The 25,024-nt window shown below is 40.9% G+C and overlaps 1 protein-coding gene and 1 pseudogene across 7 annotated transcripts in view; one reads left to right on the top strand and one right to left on the bottom strand.

The window, feature by feature from the left end:
- The window catches only part of KIZ (kizuna centrosomal protein), a 121,648-nt gene continuing 96,624 nt past the window's right edge, over window positions 1-25,024 (top strand). For 2 of the 7 annotated variants that reach the window (XM_055265191.2, XM_055265193.2), the window contains exons 1-4: window positions 71-251; window positions 6,173-6,235; window positions 10,445-10,607; window positions 19,909-19,998. In XM_055265191.2, the coding sequence (XP_055121166.1) occupies window positions 163-251; window positions 6,173-6,235; window positions 10,445-10,607; window positions 19,909-19,998 (405 nt within the window). In that variant the 5' untranslated portion in view covers window positions 71-162. Of the gene's footprint in view, window positions 252-482; window positions 585-6,172; window positions 6,236-10,444; window positions 10,608-19,908; window positions 19,999-25,024 lie in introns of those variants that run through there. The other 5 variants (XM_055265189.2, XM_055265190.2, XM_063634050.1 and 2 more) reach the window with 5 other exon arrangements.
- On the bottom strand, window positions 12,975-13,096 carry LOC129474921 (uncharacterized; annotated as a pseudogene).

Genomic DNA, 25,024 nt, shown 5'->3' with positions numbered 1-25,024 from the left:
CCCGTCCCTCAGCGGCGCCCCGCCCCCACGGCGTCTTGCCCCGCCTCCTGCAGGCGGCCCGGCGCGGTGTTTACCCGCGGTGCATGGTGGGGCGGTCTCCTTCGGCAACCCCGGCCGAACGGCCGCCCAGAGGCTGTGCTGAGCTGGCGCAGCGGCAGCAACATGAGCCGGACCGTCGCATCGGCCGTGCCCCTGTCGAGTCCCGACTACTACGAGAGGCTGGGCCAACTCCAGCACGGGCTGCGGGACAGGTAAGGGCACTGGGGCGGGGGTGGGGAGTCGGTCCGCGCCGAGGGTCTTCCGCGTGCCCTGCCCCATTTTCCTTCCCGCTCCCCTGCCCGAGGTTCCCCGGGGCCCAGGCCCGCGCGCAACGCCCCTCAGGCTCCCAGTGGGGCCTGGAGGACAACGTTTACTAGAGCCACCCCCTGTATTGGGGGTGGGAGCGGAGAGAGGTGAGAGACCGCCCCCCGCCCCCTCAGTAGCAGCTAAAGCCTGGTCTCCGGCTTGAGGATGCAGCCGCGTCACAGAATTTGCCCAGAAGTGAAAGTGGGAGTTCTTCAGCCTGTCACTCTCCATCGAGCCTTGTGAGTTTCTCTTGTCCCTTTTTACACGCCCCTCCCCACTCTCTCTTCAAATTGCCATCCCGCCTTGACAGCTGCACTGCATCAATGATGACAGGTCCTGGAACGCAGACGGTTGTGTGTGTGTGTGTCAAACATGTGCCCCCGTTTAAACTCGGGAGACTTTTAGGGGGAGGGAGGGCTGGCTAGATTTCCAGCGAAGGGATGAAATTTCCAGCTAGAGAAGTCCAGCTTCCAGAGGGTTCACGATGCCTTTGATTAAGATATGAAAGATGGGAACCACTGAAAACAGCTAGATCTAAGAGTGCATATAGAGAGAAAATTATACCGCAATGTACTATGAATAACCACCTAAAAGATAAATTGCTGGACCTCTTATTTAGCTGCTAAGTTAATTGGAGTTGTAAATCTCATTAGTTGACAAGAAAGGAAATAGATTTTTGGATCTCTTGATAAACACAACATTTAATGAGTGTTAAAAGTTACAAAATCATTCTAGTGAACAGGAGAGCTGTGTGTGTGACAGTGCTAAAATGATAACAATAATTACATGGAAAATAAAGGCAGAAGTAAATGATTTTGAAAAGGAATTACATTTATCTTATGCTAGATTTAATTCTTGTGAGATATTTATAGAGCATCTACAACAGGCTTCCTTAACTGTCCTTAGCATTTTTTTACCTTGTACTCCTTTTCTACATCCTATTTTCTTTCTGACATATCACCGCTCACCCATATCAGTGACCTCTTAATTTCTAACTTTAAAAAGAAATCTCTTCCTGCAGAGCCTTCCCTGTTTCAACCCATTCCCTAACTTTTGTGACTCTTGGCATTCTTACAGCACTCATAAGTGGCATTCTTTTTGAACTATTAATTGTAAGTTATTTTTGTTTCCTGTGCTAGGAACACCTGGCTGTTTATAGTCCTTATGGCACAATAACTGTATAATGATTATGTACTTTATGATTAACACTTATTCCTTTAATTATTAAACAAGGTGAGGCTGTCGAAAATATATAAGGAATTTGAATCACATTTTATAGCCTGTTCACGGTTCTGCATTTCGAGGTTTGTTTTATTTTTAAGTCAGTACAAATCTGTTGCTGTGTGTGTTCATTTTTCATTTTAAGAATTTATAACTAAAATTAATGCACATTGGACACAGTTATAGAGGCAGATAATTCTAGATACAGAAAAGGCTGCAGTAGAAACATCAAAACCTGGATTCTAGTCCACGAACAATTGTGTGACCTTGAGCAGGTTGTTCCACCTCTTTGGACCTTGGTTCTTTACCAGGAATGAGGGGGCTTGACTAATATACAAAGTAAGGCCACAGATTTTTTCTTTTTCTCTTTGCTAGAATAATGGTCCTTAAAGTAAAAAAAGAAAAAAAAGCTGAAAGCTGTAGTTTTGCAAAGCAATGTGTAAAGAATATTATTGTCTGTATCCAATTTGAGTGTTTGGATGTACCTTTTTGTTTGTTTGTTTGTTTATTTGTTTGAAACATAGTCTCACCCTGTTGCCCAGGCTGGAGTGCAATGGCATGATCTCAGCTCACTGCAACCCCCGCCTCCCAGGTTCAAGGAATTGTCCTGCCTCAGCCTCCCTAGTAGCTGGGATTACAGGCGCCCACCACCAACCCCAGCTAATTTTTGTATTTTTAGTGGAGATGGGGTTTCACCATGTTTGCCAGGCTGATCTCGAACCCCTGACCTCAGGTGATCTGCCTGCCTCTGCCTTCCAAAGTGTTGGGATTACAGGTGTAAGCCACCGCACCCGGCCTTGGTTGTACCTTTTTAAACAAACAAACACAAACCATCCCACTGTTCACAGATACCACTGTCTCCTAAAATTCCTGAGTCATTTCATAGGGTGCATCCCTGGGTAGTCACAGCTGCTTTATCAATCCAGAAACTTCTGGGAAGTGGGAGACAAAAAAAAAACTCCCTCTTTCTCAGCCCTTTTAGAGGCGGTCATTGCAATGTTAGCTGGTCAAATAACCAACCTATTTCTAGCCCAAGTCATCTTAGCTGTAGTTACACGTAGATGTAATTTTATCATCTGAATGTTTTCCTATGTGTGTACAGTGTTTTTTCTGCATTGTGGTGAAAGTCAATAATTGAATCTAAAAGAGTCTAATGGAGTGACTTGTTACAGTGTGTATAGCACCCACAAGCATGGTAGAAACTTATAAGTGGAATTGGCTCTTACAGTTATATAAAAACATCCTTTTAAAAGGGCCCATTAGCCAGCCGTGGTTTTTTCAGTGCCTATATTGATTCAGAGTAAGATATAATAGTCTAGAAACTGACACTGAGATATTAGTAGAGTAAGCTGAAGATGATATAGAATTGTGGTATCGAGACAAAAACAGAATAGCAAGTGGCTTAAAAGTAGAAAACTCCGCAAGATAAGGACCACTTAGCTGTGTAAAACTGAAAGGTCCAAGTGAGGGGTGACTGAAAACATGAACTATGGGTAAGCATCCCAGGGATGGGTATTTCAAAGATTCTGAAATAGAGATTTAATACGTAAGAATTGCAAGCCATGGAAAGGCTTTTCATTGAGGCAAATATCTGGTTTTTCGTATTAAATTTTAAAAAGACATGGAGGGCTCAGCATTCTGAGGTGCTGCAGTGTGGTTGAGGGGCTAGAAAATAGGCCTGTGAAGAAGAGTTAACAAGATTAGCACCATTTTGCCTGGGAGAGAAAGCCAAGAGGAGTTTGATTGTCAGGGTATGAAGTGTTATGATAGAGAAGTGTGAGCAGCAGATGTCTGCATCTGCTGAAGATGTTTTACAAATAAATTTTACATTCATTACTAAGAAGAACTTGCAGCTTGGGAGGTGGTGGATTTCCAAAGTGACTGTGGTCCTTTTTCACTAGAAGTCATAGGTGAATTTTAGAAATTATTTTAAAGTGGCTGGGCGTGGTGGCTCACACCTGTAATCCCAGCACTTTGAGAGGCAGAGGCAGGCGGATCACCTGAGGTCAGGAGTTTGAGACCAGCCTGGCCAACATGGCAAAACCCCGTCTCTACTAAAAATACAAAAATTAGCTGGGTGTAGTGGCACATGCCTGTAATCCTAGCTACTTGGGAAACTGAAGCAGAATCCCTTAAACCCGGGAGGGAGAGGTTGCAGTGAGCCGAGATTGTGCCACTGTACTCCAGCTCGGGCAACAGAGCAAGACTCCATCTCAAAAAAAAAAAGTGTGTGTATATATATATATATATATATATATATATATATATTTTTTTTTTTTTTTTTAAGTAAGTTCTAGCTTACAAAAAAGTTGCAAATGTAGGACAAAGACCTCCAGTGTTCCTGTCACCCAGATCCCTCAACTATTAACATTTTATTAGATTTTTGACCCTGAGGTATCAGTTGAGTATCTATTTAAATCTGTCTATCTAAAACCATTAGCCTTTTCTGATCTGTTTGAGAAGTGCATATGTGATGCCTCATCACTCCTAAAATCTTCAATGTGTGTTTCCAAAAACCAAGGATGTTCTTGCACATGATCACACCATACAGCCTTCCTAGTGGTGAAACCAGTCCGCAGACCCCGTCAGATTTCACTAGCTATCTTAACAATGCTCCCTTTTTTCCCCATGGTCCAGTGGCTCACCTGCGAACCGGAGTTGCATTTGGCTGCCGTGTCTCTTCAGTCTCCCTACATCTGGAACGATTCCTCAGTCTTCCCCTGTCTTTCATGTTCCTGACAAGTTCATAGAGTACAGCTTTCATTCTAGAGGGTGACCCTCAAGCTGAGTCTATCTGATGGTGTCTCATTACCAGACTGCAGTCAAGCTTTCTTAGGAATACAACAGGAATGAAGCACTACCTCAAGGCATGGGGTCATAGATGTATTTAGAGGTCTTCCTGTCCTTGTAATTTAATGACAAGTTGCTCACACTATCCAGTCATTCATTCTGCATGAACCAAGTACGCAGTTGATCATGAAACTCTAGGGGGGGAATGGTAACTAATAAAAATTTCTAATGTAGAAGCAATTATGCTATATTTCCTTCACTTCTAAGTTCACTCTTACTAGTGAGAAGGTAAAGATTTGTGATGCTATTAGTTAAAAATGTGTGTTTTTGTAATTTTTTTTCCTTTTAATCTTTTTTTTTTTTTCTTTTTAACATAGGCATACCCCAACCCATGGGTTGTGTTCCCCAAGTGAAGATTCTGTGTTTGGATTTTGGACCCCATATTCCCATTAAATGAATTTTGGTTAAATAGTAGTTTCCATTTAACATTATGCAAAGGAAAGAAAGTTATGTAACCTGTAATGTAGCTAACAGTGACTTTTGGGATGATCTTTTTTTTAAAGGAAAAAAACTATCTGAAGATATATAGAAACTGATAATGAAGAGCTCACAAATGGAGCATGGGGCCAGCCCCTTTCCCTCAGGAAGCCAACCTGAGATCACCTCTATTGGAGTCCTTATCTTTATTTTACAGCCTTTTGTTTAGGATTCTTTGCTTGGATAGAATATTATGTGGTTTCTTTTTTGGCCTTTACTTAATGTTAATTTAGATGAGCAATTTAGCTTCAGTTAGGTGGGATTGAAACAAATAGTGGTGCTCAGATGGAACCCTCTGTGGCTAGTCCTCCCAGGCACTCTTCTTGGGACTGAATGGCTTCATCAGTTTTACCCCCCAGCCCCCTGGTTTTGGCTGCCTCTGCTTCCTCTGCTGCCCAGTTCCCCCTCGCCCTTGCCCAGGCTAGTTGTGGGGTAAGACAGGTTTTCTCCCTAGCTTACTGCTAGCACTCACCTGAACAGCACAGGTTCAGTCTTTACTGTTAGTAGCTCCAGGAAAACAGCAACCTCTGACAAATAATGGCACCATTACAGAGTTATAAAAAGAAATCCCTCCAAATTTGAAATGATAGTCTTAGAAGGCCTGGTCTTTATCAGATGTAAGTGAGGCCAGGTTTACTTTTCAGAGGCCTTTCTCTAGCTCATCCACTTGGCTGTGCCCAGGCTTGTCTGGTTGAAAACAGAGCAAGCCACCAGTCTTCAATCTGTACACAAGATCCGATGGGACCCCATCACCGAAATGCCAGCGACTCGGAGGAGTCTGGCCACGTTACATTTTATATACTTATCTTGTTTATTATTGTCTGTCCTTCTCCCTAGAATGTCAACTCTCTGAGGGCAGGAGTCTTGGCTGGCTGGTTCACCATATTAGTTTCCAGGCCTAGAACAGTGCCTGGGTCATCATAGGCACTCAGGAAATACTTGCTAAATGAAGGCACCTGCTTCCTAGACTTTTCCTATTGCATTTCCCCATTTTCTTTGTGGATTTTATTCTTTTGTCTCCTATTGGTGTTCGTTTTGTTTTTTAGATTTCCCTGGTGACTGCTGCATACTTCTGTGTCTTTTGTTTTAGATGCATCTGGCATTTTCTGCTTCTTAGACCAGAGAAGCGTTCTCACAAAGATGTGATCTGGTATTTGGGGTTTTTTTGACCTCTAATCAACACCTTGCAACAAAGGCATGATTTCGAAGAAGAGCATGGTCTAAATCCAACTCCCTGTTACTTATCATATAATTATTTATAAAATGTTTTTTATTATAGTGAAAAGAAGAGATTGGACCTGGAAAAGAAACTCTATGAATATCATCAGTCTGATACATGCAGGTAAGAGACGACAGTGGGAACAGTTTTAAGCCAGGTTTCATATATTAATCAAAAATTAACCCTAATGTTATGTCATAAATATTGTAGTTAGAGTACTGGGTTTTTGGTTTTGTTTTGTTTTGTTTTTTTGAGATGGAGTCTTGCTCTTTCGCTCAGGCTGGAGTGCAGTGGCGTGATCTTGGCTCATTGTAACCTCTGCCTCCCAGGTTCAAGCAATTCTCCTACCTTAGCCTCACAAGTAGCTGGGATACCTGGGATTACAGGTGCGTGCCACCATGCTGGCTAATTTTTCTATTTTTAGTAGAGACTGGGTTTCACCATGCTGGCCAGGCTGGTCTCGAACTCCTGGCCTCAAGTGATTCCCACGCTTCTGTCTCCGAAAATGCTGGGATTACAGCAGTGAGCCACCGTGCCCAGCCTAGTTGGAGTACTCTTACCATTCTCTTATTTTTAGTGTGTAATAATTTGAAATAAACAGTGCAGTTTAATATAATTACTATCAAATAAATTTGGTTAAAATCGGTATGAGATAAAAATATTTTCATTATTTCATATTTGTTTTACTTCAAGAATCTGTTTTGCTTAAAAATCTTAAAATAAGACATAGCCTTATCTTTTTGGTTGCAATTTAAACACATTGAGCTTGTGTGATGATTAAGACATAATTACTGTAGTTGATCTTTCAATGTACTACTGTAGGCAGGGTTACCTGGTATCTCATTTGTTCATGGATATATGAGAATGACTATTAAAATTATAAGCAGTGAATAATATATTGTACGTATTATCCTTTTTAGGTTTTTTCCTCCACTATTAAGAGGAGATTTTAAATATTTTAATTTCTATTTTATAAAAACTGAACTTTATCCTTAAGCCAAAAGTATGGCATTACCTCTTATATTATTCATATGAAGAACTTCTGGCTTTGATAGCATTAAGTTTGTAATTTATCCATGTCACACTATGAGTGAGAAATGAAAAGATCTCATCCAGAAAAGAGAGAGGCCAAGAATCCTTTAAAGTCAAATTACCTATTAGGTCAGTTCTTTCCCTTGTCTTCAAAATTATTCTTTGGTTTTAAGATTTAGTGTACTTCAAAAGCTCCCAGTTGAGGTAGACAGCCATATGACTCTAGTAACTCTGAAAGAGACAAGAAGTCAGTTGTTTTGTGTGTGGAAGAAATAGCCAGCATTGTGGATGCTGTGGCCTCAAGAGTGGGCCCAAGTCTGAGGGGATCCTTGGCAGCTGCCATTTTTCTAGCCCATGGCTAAAGGGCAGAAGATTGTGTGTAGACGTTTCATGCAGTCTGTTCTTGGGAAGCCTCCTGGCCTTCTGGTGGTGGGAGGGGCAAGTGTGAGAAAAGGATGGGCACTTTTACCAAGCTGTCAGTTCACTGAGCTGCTGCTTCTCTCCCAGCCTCTTACTGTTTCCTGGAAGACAGAGGATATGATTTGCTAAAAATAGGCTTGCTTAGATTGCCTGTAGAAGAAAATCCAAACAAGGCTGCCTCCACCTAGTACCTGCCAGAAGGCAGAGTCTGAGACGAGGGTCTGTGTATAGGTGGTAATTTATTTGACAAGGTAGTCACCTAAAATTGGAGAGCAGGGCTGGGCAGACCAAAGTAAGAGCTGTTCACTGCAGTGAGCACCTGGGGCTCAGTCCCTCCAGACCTTCAGAGGAGCCTTCAGAGGAGCAGTGTAGCTTCTGCTCTGCACAGTGTCTCCTCCTGCGAAAGGAGAGGGGGCTGTATTCCTACCGGTTCCTGACCCCCACTGGTAAGGGCAGCCCCAGGTGGAGTTACCTCCTTTACACATATAGGCTTTTCCGTGCTGCAAACTCAGAACGGCGGCCCTGAAATGCCAAGTGCAGCTGAGGCAGAGGCAGATGCTCTCAGGTTATACCACATGCAGCAGGCTGTGGCGGCTGTGGTGACTGTGGTGACTGTGGATGGTAGAAAAAAGGTCCGGCCAGGAGGTGCGAGGTGGGCACAAGAGGTGTCTCATCCAGAAGCCCACCAGACACGCCATTATCTGCACCCTTTTTAATTTACATTATCACCATCTCTCTCCAGACTCTCCCTAAGATTCGACACTGACTGAAACGTCAGGCTCTTAAGCATGACGGGATCTTTTGTAATGTGGTATAAACGTCTAGGCTCTGTGGTTAGGTGCTTCAGTTCCATCTGAGCCTCACCAGCTCTGAGCCGGTGACCTTGGGGCAATTACTCCAACATTCGGTGCCTCCATTTCTTCTTCTGTCAAATGGAATAATGACAGCTGTGAGAACTCAATAAGATTCATACAAAGCCTTAAAGCAGTGTCTGACCTAGAGCCAATTATTATTTATTACAATTTTATATCAACATTCTTTTTCCTATTTTTTGCCTTTGAGCTTTCTGACATGCTGTTTCTCCCGCCTGGAATGTTTTCCCCTCATCTTTTCATTTTTGACTTCATCAATTTTGATTAACTCTGATTCATCTTTCAGGTCTTTTTTTTTTCCAAGACAGGGTCTTGCTCTGTTGCCTAGGCTGGAGTGCAGTGGTGTGATCTCAGCTCATGCAGCCTCTGCCTCCCGGGTTCAAGCAATTCTCCTGCCTCAGCCTCCTGAGTAGCTGGGATTACGGACACACACCACCACACCTGGCTAATTTTTGTATTTTTAGTAGAGGCGGTGTTTCACCATTCTGGCCAGGCTGGTCTGGAACTCCAGACCTCAGGTGATCCACCCACCTCGGCCTCCCAAAATGCTGGGATTACAGGCGTGAACCCCCGTGCCTGACCCATCTTTCAGGTCTTAGCTGAAAATTATTTCCGCTGGGAAGGCCTCCCTGGCCCTTTCAGCTAGGTCAGGTTGCCCGGTGTGCAGAAGTCCTTTTTAGTTTCCCTCATAGCATTAATCACATATTTACTTATTTCATTGTTTTCTTTGTCGACCTTAGCTGAAAGACTTTGATCTTTAGAGTGCTGAATATATGGATGATTGCATGGGTAGATGAGTTACTCACTCATGTGGTCAGCTTTGAAGGTTAATGTGATAGCTGGAATGGAACTAGAATTTGGATGGAGAAGGCATGGTACAATTGTACCCACTCCAGGTAGACACCACCAGCAGCAGCTTTACTGAGTGCCTGAGTGTGAACGACAGTATGTTAGGTTCTACCTCTATTACAGTTACTTGCGTCAAAGATGCAGAGACATGGGCAGCAGTAAGACCAGCCTTCAGTTTTTATTCAGCAAGAAAAATGAAGACAGCCAACCATGGTCAAAGCGCAGAATTATTAACACGATAAAGAGTTTCTTGAAAATTGTTGGCCTAGGATTGGAAGTTTAAGATCTGTTGTTAAACAACTTTGGACATCTCTAGCATCTTTGCAAATCTTTGTTCTGAGGATGAATATTTTTGTCATTTTAAAATTTATTTTTGTTTGATGAAAGAATGTTGAATAATTTATTGAGCCGACAATTGAAATGCTGTATAACAGGGAAGAAGAGAGGATTAACAGCGTTGGTGCCATGAGAAAAGTCGACTGCACGACTTGAACTATCCAGTATGTTTTTTTATGCACTGAAAAATTGGAATGGAGAGTATGTTTTTGCTATTATACTTTGGATAAGAGTCTTAAAGTTTTTTTCACAGTTGGAGTAGTTACAGTCCATATATTATTATAAAATATTTTAATAGTGAATTATATTGTAGCAATTTCTAACAAGTATGTTTATATTATCTAAATGAGAGCTTTTGGTATTTTACATTTTTAAATTTCTTTTTAATTTCTTAATTTTATGGATTGTGATTTGTAGTTTGATTTAATTCCATATGAGCAGTTATTTTTGAAATTGTCATATATAAGAATGTTAGCGAGCCATTCGTCGAACATGTCCACATAGACACTACCCTTGAAATCACATTTAATTTTGAGAAATAAATCCATAGAAATCTTTACTATGTGAATGTTAGAATGTGGTCTTATATATGTATTTCTCAGGGGAGTTATGCTTAGAGGAAACCGATACGATACCTCAGTGGTACTGCATTAACTTTCTCTCTCCAAAAATGTGTATATACATTTTGTCCTTTGGGTTTCAGTGGTTTGGATAAAATACCTTAGAATACATTGTCTCATTAACAATTTTGGTAAAGAAAATTCTCTTTCTTAGATACGTCCAAGTCTAGTCTGTTGTTTTAAAACTGCTTTTAATTTTCTAGAGTTAAGCTGAAATACGTAAAACTAAAGAATTATCTGAAGGAAATATGTGAATCTGAAAAGAAGGCTCATACTCGAAACCAAGAATATTTAAAGCGATTTGAGCGTGTCCAAGCTCATGTTGTACACTTCACCACAAATACAGAGAAGCTTCAAAAACTGAAGGTGACTTCCTGTTTTTTACTATGTTTTATTGTATTTGTTGTGGTGGTTTTTTTTTTTTTTTCTTCAAGATGAGACCTCACTGCATTACCCAGGCTAGACTTGAACACCTGGGCTCAAGCAGTCCTCCTGTCTCAGCCTCCTGAGTAGCTGGGATTACAGGTGCACACCCCGTGTAGCTGTGTACCTGCTGAGTAGCTGGGATTACAGATGCACACCCCAGGTTTATGTTTTGTTTTTAATCTTTTTTTTGCTAAAATGAGAAATAATGAGTACTAAGTTTCAGATCAGTGGTAGTCTCTAATGTTTCGTTGTTCATACTTAGGATTAAGTATCAGCTTTTTCTGTGAATTACCATATGGCTAAATTTTTCAGAGAACTTGAAACTGCGTTTTCCAAGATTCTTTTTTAGTTGAGGAATCAATGGGTTATCTCTAACACAGGCAAGATCACTAGCCAGTAGTATCTGGCACAGTGTAACACATGGTATTTGTTGGCTGAATGACTGAATTTGAGCAGCATTGGGGTTCCCTCTAGAAACTGATTCTGTCTTGAAAGGGTTCTTTTTCTGTGGTCTGGGCCCCTCTTCTCTGGCAAACAGTGCATTGGGAGAGTAGTAAGGGTAGAACTGTCCCCGAGGAGTTTGCCTTCATGCTCCTGGTCTGTGTGACCCAGAGTGACTGCCCTTGCAGCCCTCTCTGGTTCTGGCACCTTTTTCCCCTTGAAGTGCAGGTGCTTGGCTGCCTGCTGCTCTACAAATTATGCCAAGTATGGAGGGCCAGGAGCTAGGCCTTTATCCTCACCATTTGCACTGGTCAGATGTTGTGCAATTTAACCCATCTTAACACTGGTCACAGGAGGAGTTGGATTCAGTATTCTGCCTGCTAGCCTGCCACTGAGCCCCGCTACCTTTTTTTTTTTTCACCCTGCAGTTTTTCTTCAGCCTTTTATTGTAAAATTTTCAAATACACAGAAGAGTTAGCATAATTATGATGAACACTCATAATTCTCCACTTAGATGCAATAGTTGTAAATGTCTTGTTATTGCTTCATATGTGTATTTTTTTTTCTCTGAGCCATTGAAAGTCTGCTGCAGGCATCATGACACTTCTTTCCTAAGCACTTGAGCATGGATCTCCTAAATGCAGAGGCAGTCTTCTACATAATCATACCATTATCACATCTAAGAAGATTAAAAATGATTCTACAGTTTGCTTTTTGAGACAGGGCCTTACTCTGGCATCCAGGCTGAAGTGCAGTGGCATGATCATGGCTTATGGTAGCCTCAACCTTCTGGGCTCAAGCGAGCCTCCCTCCTCAGCCTCAAGCTGGGACTATGGGCATGCACCACTATGCCTGGCTAATTTTTTATTTTTTTGTAGAGATGAGGTCTCACCATGTTGCCCAGGCTGGTCTCGAACTCCCAGTCTCAAGAAATTCTAACTTGGCTTCCCAGAGTGCTGGAATTACAGGTTTGAGCCACTGCACCCAGACATAATATTATTTAATTTTCAGCTCGTATTCAGGTTTCTGCACTTCTCCCGAAAAGTAACTTATTTTTCCAGACCAGTAGCCAACTAGGGCTCATGTATTGTTTTTTGTGTTATTGATTATTGTGCCTTTTTTGTCTCTTTTAATCTAATTTAGTCTCCTACCAGTCCTCCTTTTTTTTCCCCATGTCATTGGCTATTTTGAAAAAGACAGTCCATCTGCTTGTAGAATGATCCACATTCTGAATCTAAGGCATCATTTAACTTGCACAGCATCCCCTATATTTCCTGTGAACTGGAAATGTGGTCTAAACAAGCACTGTCCAGTAGAATTTTCTGCAGTGATGGCAATGTTCTGTATCTATGCTGATGCTATCTAATACAGCTACTGCTCATATATGGCTATTGAGCACTTAAAATGTGGCTTGTGACACTGAAGACTGTATTTTTAATTTTGTCAATTTTAATTAATTTTAATTTAAATAGTTACACCTGAGGTTGTACTTCCAACTGCATCCCATCAGGAGGCCCATGATGTGAGGTGGTCCCTGGGTGAGGCTGACTTTGACCCCTTGGTTAAGATGATGATCTCTAGATGTCTCTATTGTAAGGTACATTTTTTTCCCCTTTGCATATTAGTAACTAATCTATAGAGTGATGGGTTGGCATCATGGGAATATTGTGTTCCTCAATATCCTTTTACCTAATGGTTTTAGGACCTATAGATGAGCCTTGCCTGAACCAGTTATTTCTAGTAGAGGTTATGAAAAGTGGTGATTTTCTGTTTTATTGTATTTTCTGTTAGCTGGCTTTCCTCTGTAATGAAGAGCGTTTTCCCCCTTTTCTTTCTTTCAACCTCTTTTTTTTTTTTTTTTTTTAAAGCCTACAACAGCACCTGGTATTCCCAGGAAGTCTCCCATCCAAGTATGAAACAGGCCCAACCCTGCTTAGCCTTCAAGATCAGATGAGAGCAAGCATGTTCAGGGTGGTATGGCCATAGACCCTTTTTTTTTTTTTAATGTTATGATGGACTTGTGAATTTCTTTTTTTTTTTTTTTTTTTTTTTTGATACGGAGTCTCGCTCTTTCACCCAGGCTGGAGTGCAGTGCGCAATCTCGGCTCACTGCAAGCTCCGCCTCCTGGGTTCACGCCATTCTCCTGCCTCAGCCTCCGGAGTAGCTGGGATTACAGGCGCCCGCCACCGTGCCCGGCTAATTTTTTGTATTTTTGGTAGAGACGGGGTTTCACCGTGGTCTCGATCTCCTGACCTCATGATTCGCCCACCTTGGCCTCCCAAAGTGCTGGGATTACAGGCGTGAGCCACTGCGCCCGGCTGGATTTGTGAATTTCTATTTACTAGTATGTTATCAATTACAGTAATTATTCTTTTTGTTGTTTTATTGTCTTATATTTGGCGAATTGGAGTCTCTCCAGATTGGCTCCTGTTTCCTTTTGACATAACCCCGTTAATTCTGAGCCTTCTTTGATCTGGGGCATAACAAGATATTCCAGGTTTACCTCACATTTTTTCTCCCTCAGATATGGAATTAGCCTACTATCCAAGGAGCTGTGGTTCTTTTTAATGGAGTGGGGTATTTAGAAATCAAGATATATGGTTAAATGTGCTCAAGCAATAGCAAGTTTTAGCTCCCCAATTTTTTCTTTTAATATTCATGAAAAATGTTTAAAGTTCAAAAAAAGTTGTCATTATCGATGTTGTAAACCACTTTTCAAAGATTTCATGGAGAAAATGAAAGTGATGGGCAAAGGAGGGAATTTTGTCTTCCCAATAAAGGAAATAGTAGAACATTTCTGCTTATTTTCATATTGAGGCTTCATTTAATTGTTGATTTCTTATTATAACCAAATTTGAGAGGAAGGAATTTGAAGGGAAGAATCATCTTTTGTAATTTTTTTTATATTGAGAGCATTCATTATATAAAATAGGATATGTTATAAAAAAAACTTGTATGAGCTGCCTAAGACTATCAACATGGGAGACCATTTTAACATTACAAACTAGATAGGAATATGAAAAGCTTTATTAATAAACATGGTTCAAAAATTATGTAGGTGTTCCTTTTTTGAATTTTGGATAAGGAATGCCTTTAAAAAAAATTCTTCTAGTAGCATAAAAGACCAAATCGTGGCACTACACTCAGGAAGGATGTGAGTTCCATGAACTAGACTTTGGCCGTCACCCTAGGTCCAAAGCCAATGAATGTTTGTTGTGTGCCTACGAACCCAGACAGCAATGTCAGTGACCCCTCCAGTGATCCCATCTTCTTCAGCAGGCTGTGCAGTGAGCTGAGGTTCAACATATGGGATGTTTGTCTCTAGTATTTTCCCATTTCTTTCTGCTTGTTCCTTTTGGGCCAGAGTCCAGTGGTGGCCCAGGTATGCCAGAACCACTTGTCTCCTGTTAATGCTGCCCATCCAGGTATCAGATCTTTACCTCCTTTCTTGACTGACCTCACATAAGTCTTGGGAGAAAGGTGTTCACAGTGCATTGCCCACACACCCCAAAATGCCACAGGTATTGCACCTTTCACAGACTACGGTTAATACAAATGAACTTCAAATTGGTAGAATTCCAGAAAGTGCAACCAAGCGAAGCAGTGTGAGAGAAGTGGGGGTTTTGCCCAAACTGATACCAAGTGACTTTCTCCCACTTTGTAGAGGTGGGCTGGGCCCAGTTCATTATATAATGCTAAAATCTCCAAAAATGAGCTAAATACTGAAAACACTGTCAACTGATTTTATGACTCATAATGCTTTATTTGGAGTTCTATAATAATTTTCAGGGCTTTTAAAGGATATTGACATGTTATGTAGTTTTGAAAATACAGTGTTATATCTATGCTGCTACTTGTCAGTTGGATAAAGGGGCTGAATAAACACAGTTCAAAAATATAAATATTAGGTCTGGGCATGGTGGCTCATGCCTGTAATCCCAGTGCTTTAGGAGGCTGAGGTGGGAGGATCACTTGAGGCCAGGAATTTGAGACCAGCCTGGGCAACATAGTGAGACCCCATCTGTACAAAAATTTTAAAAACTAAATTTAAAAATTAGCCAGCTCTAGGGGTATGCACCAGTAGTCTCAGCTGCTCAGGAATCTGAGATGGGGGGAGGATCATTTGCGCCCAGGAGGTTGAGGCTATAGTGAGCTATGATGGTGGCACTGCAGTCTAGCCCTGGCGACAGAGCAAGACCCTGGCTCTCCAAAAAAAAATTAATAATAAGAATGAAATAAATTTAAAAAACCCAAGAATGTAAATATTAGTATTAATGCTGTGAGGAGTGTGCCCTCCTCTCCCTCATTCTACCCCCCTGCTCCCTGTATTAGCTGTTTTTGTAGAAGGGGCCCCAGTTGGTCCTAACTTAAAGCAGTTTCACTCAGGTGCCCATTATCCTTGTCTCAGGTTGGGTTCTCCCTGAAGCAAACCTGGAGAACAGGGATGTGACGGTAAGTGGTTGATTTGGGAGATAAGGAATATCAATAGGAAATGGGGGAAGGGAGGCAGGGAGGGCACTGGGTATATTATGAAGCCAGCTACCGTAGTCAGCCTGGCGCCAAATCCTACAGGGAACTTCTGGCAAGTGTTTTGCACATTTGGGATATGTGTCCAGCAGCTCCTAAGCAGCATTGATTGAGGAGTGGTGGGCAAGGTTGTAGGTGGTAGGGAATTAACCAAACGCTCTCCAGAGCAGCCTTCCCAGGTTCTGAGAAGCCTTAGGCACGGAGCCCCAGATTCCAGAACTTAGGAGTGCCCAGAAAGGTCCCAGGGACATGTGTAGAGCATTGCCAGCATCTGTCTTAGATCCCCTCATGGCAGTATTGCTAGGCATGGGGCCGACATGTCAGGGCATTCAGGGAGGATCCCCATGGCAGGCACAAGAGTCTTCACCTGGTTAGGTCTGTCCTTGGCCTGAAATGCTGGCCCAGGATTTTGAGGACAAAGCCCAGATGCTGGTCTCTGCCTGCACAGAGCAGCCTCACCCTTATTACTCCTCCCAACACACACACACACACACACACACACACACACACACACACACACACACACACACTCTGTCTCTCTCTCTCTGTGTGTGTGTGTGTCTGTCTCTCTCACACAAATACAGATGTGAACATTTTTTCTCTTCATCTCTCCCTAATTTCCCCCCTCCACCTTCTCCTGCCATCCCCATTTCTCTCTTATCTCTCCCCACTCTCCTATTCCTGTCTCCTTGCCTCTTCTTACCCCTAAATCTGTCTCCTCCAGATCCTGTAACTCTTCCACCCCCAAATCTTCCCACTGTCTCTCTCATCTTTATCTCCCGCACACGTACACACACACTCTCTCTCTCTCTCTCACACACACACACACACACACACACTCTCTTACATGCACCCGCAGTAGTTTAAGCATGCTGAACAATTTGCATTTCCTTGAAAGCACCACATTATCTCATACCTCCTTCAATTAGAAGGCCTTTTTCCCCCTGCCCTGCCTTAGGTCTGTGTCATAATTATCTCAGTAAGCACTTCCTTCATGGTATTATAATTGTTTACATGTCTGTTTTCCCACTTCACTGTGAGCTCCTTGTCTTATTATTTCAAGGCTGTCAGTATCTGACCCAGAATATGGCACATAATAAGCACTCAGTAAGCATCGAGACTTCCCCCTTGACTGAAATTAATTCTTCTATATTTTTTGTCTCATTCTGTTATGGACCATGAACTACTATTTGGGAACTAATGTGGTATTGATGATACTCTTTATTATACCTTCCCAGTTAGCATTTCTGTTTAATAGCAGAGGTATTCTGAATATATAATGTGTTATTTAAAGATGTGATTCTCCAGGCCTGGACAACATGATGAGAGCCTGTCTCTACAAAAAAATAGAAAAAATTAGCTGGATGTTGTGGCATGTGCTCTAGTCCCAGCTATTCGCGAGGCTGAGGTAGGAGGATTGATTAAGCCCGGGAGGCTGAAGGGCAGTGAGCTGTGATCATGCCACTGCCCTCCAGCCTGGGTGACAGAGCAAGACCTTGTCTCAATAAATAAATAAATAAAGTAAAATAGATGTGTTTCTCCTTGAAAACTCAGTCATTAGGTTATGTATGCCTATAAGGGGCTAATATTTGAGAACAAGTCTTTTGAACTCTGATTTGATTTCTATGAGGATTGTGATAGACATTCTGAGCAGGGCACAACCTTCATGCCCCTGGAGGACAAAGTGTGTAGCGAATATCATTTTTTATCAACCAAAGTGTCTTGACTGTTAATATGCATTAGTTGAACAAATGAATGTTCCCCCAAATCTTTGGTAAAAGTTCATGACCTAAGAGGAAGCACAGATATTGGAAAAAAATAGGAGAAGAGAAAACAAAAGACTATGAATGTTAGTCGCATCTCTCATACCGACCTGAGGATCAAATCAGCCCATTATGTAACTCTCTGTACCCATTTCCTCAACTCTAATATGGGGAGACAGGGCCAGCAGATTTTAAATGTCGATTCAGTTCAATTATTCACTTATTCTGTAACTTGAGAATTAGCTGTGCAACCCTGAAAAACAATGAAAAAGGAAATCTGTAGCAAGAAAAGGTAGTGATGGCACTTTCAGGCAAACAGTAAAGTGATGGAGGGGAAATTGACGGAAGTGAGAATACAGAAAGTAACATAATGGAAAACGTTTGTGAGCATGGAGAGAAATCCTAGAGGCCTGAAACTTCTGCGAGAACCTCCATCAACCCCCAGTCATTGTTAACAGATTTCGTTAATTCAGCTGAAATAAATTACTTGTGCATACTGAGGAAGTAAATGGGAAGGTCCTGCTAAGTTTAGGTGGGCAGCATCAAGCCAATGCTGTGAAGCAATACAGTGACAGACAGAACAAGTTACCTGATGGATTAACTCAGTGCTCTTGGGTTTATTAAAACAGATTTCTTGGGTTGGGGTGGGGGAGATAAGGGAATTATTTATCCCTAGAGGGGCTCCAGACCAGGAGATGTTACTGGGGCATGAGTAGGCTCTGGAGAGCGCTGTGGAAAACTCCTGCTCTCCAGTGTTCAGGACGTGGATAATAACCAAGTGTAGTATGCAAAAATAAAAAGGAAAAATAAAGAGAACAAAGCATTTTTTGATGGAAATCCATGGTCCCAGGGGATATAGACTTACAGTCTATATTATTAACATCGTATCTCTCCAACTTCATTGTGCCGTTTCTATTTGCATTATTAATTTAGATAAAGAGTATCTACAGTTCAGTGACTTTTTCAGTTGCATTGAGAGCAATCTAAATTGGGCTCTTAAAGATACTTCTTTCTGTTCTTTAGGAAGACTTTATGCAGTTATCACTTCCTTTTTCCTTCAGCAAAATGAGTAAAACTCTCATATTTCTATGAGAAAGTGCTCTGTCTTTGGAAGGTATGGCTCTGAAATGATCCTATAATGAGGAAATCAGGTGCAATGCTCGTTGATCTCAAAGAGCATAAGAAAACATTTGTAGTCACAGGAAAAAAGAATTTTTGTTTAACCTGTAATTGTATGTTTATATTGTAATTCATCCCCCATTTCTTTTTTGGGATACTATCCCTTGGAATCTGTAAAGGATGCCTGTTTAAAGCTCTTGGGGCTAAAATGTAAACATCTCTAAGTTCAGAGGAATAGATATGGAACAGAGAGATGTAAATTGTATCTTTGTTATTGCTTTATCTATTCCTAGTTTATTATTTTATCATTTGTACTGGCCTGATAAAATTTTCATTTAATTGGGTATCTATTTAGAGAATTACTGCCATCTATCATATAGTACTCTGCTGGAGAAAAAAAAATCCATACCTGTTACTAAAAATGAGACAGCATATATTAATAATACCTTTCAAAATATTTTGAGGGAAACAAATCAGTTTGGTTATTATTGCCCATTTGTTTTTTGTGTGTCAAAACAAAGCTCGGGCCTATTTTATGTTCAATCAGAGAACTAAGGAAACAGCTTTCTAATTTCATCATCTCATAGGTGTGTTTCTAATTACAGTGCATACCTGCCTAATTTAGAAAATGTTCTGATACTTATCTGTGATGGACCACAATCCGTGACTTTTTTAAGGCTTTAATTACTAGCGTACTGAATCAAAGTGCTTTTTTATGCCTTGCTTTTAAGAAAAAGTCATTTTAAGATTGAATCACTTTTACCAATTATAGTGTGGTGATGATGCAGACATCTTTATGTAGTTATTAGTGCCAGAGCAAACTGGATTCTGATCATTGATGTCTGCAGTATATTTTTATTCATAGAAAATGGAATTTGTTTTAAGTTGATGATCTAGCAAGTATACTCAATTGCTGTGATGATCAGAATCATGATATTTTGTAGATATCATATAGATAAGAAATCAGTAGGATTGATTTTTTTTTTTGTTTGGGGCAAAACTTCTAAAAGGAAACACTGTCTAATGTGCTAATTTCATAATAAAGGAATTGTATTTTTGTGATAAAGTATCAAACTGTATACATATACACACACACGTATATATACACATGTACATGTGTGTATATATAAAGATTTTATTCCCTAAGTTGATGAAAGTAAAAATCCATCAAATCTTATTTCATTTAAAAATTGTAGCATTTTGTAAAATTCAACTTTTGATATGTGTCATTTGCAAAATTGTTCATTTTCTAAGATAAGGTGAATTTCTTGGCCACATCAGCTTTTACTTTCTACTTCAATGCTCCCTGTATGTTGTAAAGACTTCAGTATACAGGCAGGTGCTAGTTGTAAAAATATTTATCACAAAATCAAACTTTGTTTATATTTAGCTCGAATATGAGACTCAAATTAAGAAGATGCTACTCTCAAAAGATAGCCTGGGACTAAAAGGTGAACTGACAGATGAAGACAGAGAAAAGGTAATAAACTAAATTGATAACCTTTCTGTTAACAGAGGAGTTCTGGAGTGTTTATATTTTAAGATATTGTTTTAAATAAAATCATCTTATTAGAAACATCCCTTTGATTAAACCTTAAGTGATTATTTAAAGATTTTTGCTTACAGAATATTGCTTTAATGTCTAATTTAATTAAGTTTGCTGAAAGGGAGTTACTTTGGGAAGAAAGGATAGACTCTAAAGAAAACCTCAGTGTTGTCAGTAGGTAAAGTTGTTTTTCTAAATCATGCCTTGTAGCTGCTCTTTTCTTAGTTTGAGAAGTGTTTTAAATGGAAAGTAAACAAAATACGGCACTTTGATTCTTTTATTTGTGTGAATATATTATAATTTTGTACATTTTAACCTTTGCACAGAAAAAGTGGAAAGAAAAGATTGCATATCTAAGCAATAGACAAAAAGATCGGCAAGGAATACTTAAATAAATTCTGCTATGTATCTGCTGTAATGCAGGCTTCTAATCCTCCCGCCTATCTCCATATAAATGATTCTGTTCAAGACCATAGATGTTTTCTTCACTAAAAGCAGTAAAGCTCTTTTAGATGAAATGTCTAAAAACATCTTGTAATAACTTGGAGCATGCTGGCAAGAGTAGTCACTTGTGACTATGTGTGAAACCCCCTCAGCCAGTCGATATTGTAATAAGCAAAAATGGTAGCATCACTCCATTATTCAGAAAAGCCAACAGCGTGCTTGTTCCTTAGGCTGCAGCATTCATTAAGAAAAGCTTACTGGGCTGAAAGCTGGAAACAGATGATAACGGGATATGATTTTCATATTTAATGCTTTCCTTGGAAGAGTGTGTGTGCTACAGATTGATAGAAGAATCAACTGCTACTTTACTAAAAGACTTTCAGGTTTGCCCTATAGCTACCGATGGAATCATTCAGCCAAGAAATTAACTTTTTCTCCTTTTACCTGCTTTATATATCTGCTAAGCAGGCTGCCTGGCTGCCAGTAAATGTTATTATGCAGTTAACTGTTTGGTATTTAAGACTCTTATCAGAAAAGAAACAGAGGCCACACTATTTTGTTTTTATAGTAGGAGGAAGGTTTTAGTTTTTCTTTCTTCCGTGCATTAGCAGGCATTAATCTGAGTTTATAGGAAGTTTTCGTTTTCCTTCCTCATAGATTAAAAAGTTTAAAAAACCCCTAGAATTTAGAGCATTCTTTAAACTGTAAGATACAAAACACCAAGCCCTAGCAACCTTGACCTATATAAAAAGGCCTTTAATGATAAATGATGTCTGTGCCATTCGATGTAGGCCAAATGTGGTATGATGTGATAGACTTTTAAAGCATTCAGGCGGTTTTTCTGTTTGACATTCGGTCATGAAATAATTGATGTGTTTTAATCTAGAAGCCAGTTAGTTCTTTCTATGCCATTCTTGATAGACATATTCTTAGCACGGCAGTGTCAATGGTACTTCAGGAAAACGGAAGCTTTTTTTTTTTTTATTTACCCACTGATTCTTTACCTTGCATGTAGTTGTGGAGTCTCCTTTTAGGACATATTTAAAATTAGGGCAAGAGACATACAGTTGACAACCCCTTAAAATGTTACGTATAATAATTAGAAGTCTTTTCATTTATATGGAAAGGTGTCATTTCCTTAAAAGCTTTGACTATTGGCTGTGTAAGAATCGATTAGGTAACACTTTGAGAAATTTATATTTTGCCTTTTCTAATTTTCCATTGATGTTCAACCAATTAAAAGGTAAATACATTTCAGCAAAATCATGTTTTAGTTAATCCTTATACTAATTCCTGAACCATTCCTTATCATATGAGTTATGTCTTATTGTTTAGTGGAAATCCGAGCTTCTCTTCTTTGGGCAGTCATATGAATTGGTCTTGGTCATTGACCTCCAGGGCCTTTCCTGAAGCATAGTACAGTCACTGGTTGAATCAATAAATAGTTGTTAAGCATCTGTTCTGTTTGAGAAGCCACAGTAGGCCCCTCTATGAAGGCCACAATTTTCTTAGCTTCAAAGTGCTTCTCACAAAGCAGTGTTCTTTCTAAGGCACAGAATAGTGTGTGATAAAGTGCCAGTCACATGGGACAAGCATGAGCAATGAGAAGAAAGAAGGTTCTGCTTCCTGTGAATTGAGTAACCCCAGCCCTGGTGGAGGAGGTGGTGTGTGAGCTGGCATAGAAGGATGGGCAGGATGCCAGTCAGTGGTAGAAAATGAGCTTGGAAAGCTACCTTGTGAGATTTGGTACCTGGAACTATGGTACCAGGCTAAAAACTGAGATTTCCTCCTTGAATGTGTGTGTGTGTGTGTGTGTGTGTGTGTGTGTGTGTATTGGGGCAGATGAAGGAAGGACTTGTGAGCAGAGCAGTTACATCCCATGTGTGCAGCTGCGGGAAGATGAGGCTGGCAGTGCTGTGCAGGATGAGCCTGGGGAGGAGTACGTGGAACTGAGGAAATCAGGCTCCATTCAGACAGGAGGAATTAACAGAATGGAGGGCCTGTATTGGGGATGGCCATTGAGGTGGAAAATACTAATAAAGGGGAGAGGATCTATCAAATTGGTGATCATTCTGAATTATAAAAAGGTATTTTTTTAAGTGGCTGTACAGCTTTCAACCACAGGCTAGTAACTTGGATGCCAAGAAAAGTCATCAAGTGGTGTGTGTCCATTTTTTAAATATAAAACTCTGGCTCAGTTTTGGTGTAGGACATCTATTGTTTGCTTGCATCCAGTGGTTGCTCTTTAGAATCATATATTCGCTTAGAAGGATTAATAGTTAGTCTGTTCATCTGCCATGCTTGTTTCCACTATTAATTTACTTAGTCAGCTTACAAAAAATGTGTCTTACCAAAAAGGCACATTTCAAGCCCCACTCAAATCCTCACAAATTTTACTATAGTCATTCTTCACCTCTATTATATATATTGTTATTTTTTATTTTGGGGGCAAACTCTGTTTCCAGACATATTCTTCTGGTTGAAGAACAGTGACTAGAGAATATACATAAAAACACATAAAAATGTATGTCCTCAAGAAAGATTGAGATGGCGTTTTTGAATGAGAGTATACATTTAGGGATAGGTGTTGTAAGGTTTCTTTGAACTATTATGCTGTGAAATATATTCTACTAGAAGTAGAAGCAAACTGATTATACTCTGTCAGGGATGGATAGGTGTGGAGGACCAGGGAATTTCATCACAGAACTGAAGGCTTGTTGAGGAGCGTCACTTCCGCTGTGGTAACCCTCCCTGCAAGGATCAGGTGGGAGAATGGTTATAAAGGTGTTATTCCCACTTTTAATACTGGTAGTAACAATGGGTAATAATCACTGCACTTTACTTTGCCAGGTGCTGTATTAACACTTTATGTGTATCAACTCATTTAATCTTCTCAACAATCCTGGAAGTAGAGGATATTGTTGCCTCCATTTTATAGTAAGGCTCAGAAAATTTAGTTAACTTGCCGAAAACTACACAACCAGGCAGAGCCAATATTCAAACCCAGACCATTGGACCTTAGCATCCATGCTGTTAACCATCTTGCAACAATGCCCTCTAAGGTGGTATGGGTAAAAGACAGTTTGGGTAGCTCTTCAAAAGTTGGAGAAATTCCTGGTGAAATAAAAACAATTTTAAATACTACATTTTTACCTAGACTTGAGGGAGGAAATGGTCTTCCTTGGTGCTGTAGTATTTGAGCTGAATCAGGTGAGCCATGGTAGGCTGAGGACCCGCCCCCTAAACTGCCCATGTTTGCAATAAAAGAAGCATCCATTTCTGTTGGCTTTGTTGGGCAGAAGAAATGCCTTACAGCTCGACTGAAGAAGAACTTGAAGGGAGAAAGCCTGCACGGCCACAGGAGGCGGCTGTGTGCCTGGTATGCAGGGATAAGCTCTGCAGTGGCTTTAGCCATGGATCTGAGCATGTGTCCGAGGTGCTTCCAGGAGCAGTGCCACTGCAGGAGAGGCGCACGACAGGGAAGACAACACCCCAGTATGAGATGATGGAAAGGATTCTTCCATTCCAGATGTGTTCCCAGGATCTGAGCACCATTCATAAGACCAAGGCAGCCACTGTAGGGCCTGGCTCATCTCCAAGGAGTAAAGGGACCAGATACCTTGTATGGGGGAAACTTGATTGAAATAAATATTGCAGCAAGGGGGAAAGGAATCCTAAAACTATACTGAAGTGTCTCTATTGAAAGAGCAAGTGACTTAGGTTGGAATCCCCTGGGAAGGACCCTAACACAAGGATTTGAGTGTAAGTAGTTTATCTGGGAGGTGGTCCCAGGAAGCACAGATAGAAAAGGGAGGAAGATGGCATGGAGAAGGGAAAGTGGGCTATAAGAATGTGTGATTGAGTGGGTTATCACTCATAGCACCTGGTGCTCGGTCCCATTGGGGAATCTTGGATGACTGTGTAGGGCATGCCTCAGGGATATCCCATTCAAGGAGTAGGAAAGGGAGGTGTTTCCCCTCCAGGTCTGTCACTGCCGGAGTGCCACGCCTGGCTCCTCTTCTGGTGCTGCACAGCAGCTGAGAGAAACACTCGGGCCAAGAGGCACAGGTGCTTACAGGAGGACACTGGGCAGGTATTGGAATGCTGAGGGCCCAGGGATATGGGCCCGCCCTCTCACACCTGCTAAGGGAAGTAACAGTGGGTGGAGGAGGTAGAAGTTATTCCTTAGATTCTCTGTATAAGCCCGATTTCTTATCCTTATTAGCCCACAGTGCCGCCTTCACCAGCAGCCTCCTTGAATCACTGCTCAACTATAAACAACACAAAAATCTCCCTAGACGGGGGCTCTGAGCAGTTGCCTTCATGGGGAATATGGCCCTCAGTTCTGCCATTCTCAAAGTTATGGCTGTACTTGATTTAGACAGAGCCATGACAAGTCAAAAAGTAGCCTCTCTGTGTTCAGCTGGACCTTTTTATATTCACTGATTTCTTATTTATATGTGTTTGTATTCAGAAAACAATTAGAAATTAACCCGAATTACACAACTTGTATTTC

The sequence above is a fragment of the Symphalangus syndactylus genome, chromosome 24, assembly GCF_028878055.3.
Source record: "Symphalangus syndactylus isolate Jambi chromosome 24, NHGRI_mSymSyn1-v2.1_pri, whole genome shotgun sequence".
Lineage (NCBI taxonomy): Eukaryota > Metazoa > Chordata > Mammalia > Primates > Hylobatidae > Symphalangus > Symphalangus syndactylus.
Note: the sequence above shows the minus strand (reverse complement) of the source record. Positions and strands in the feature narration are given on the sequence as shown.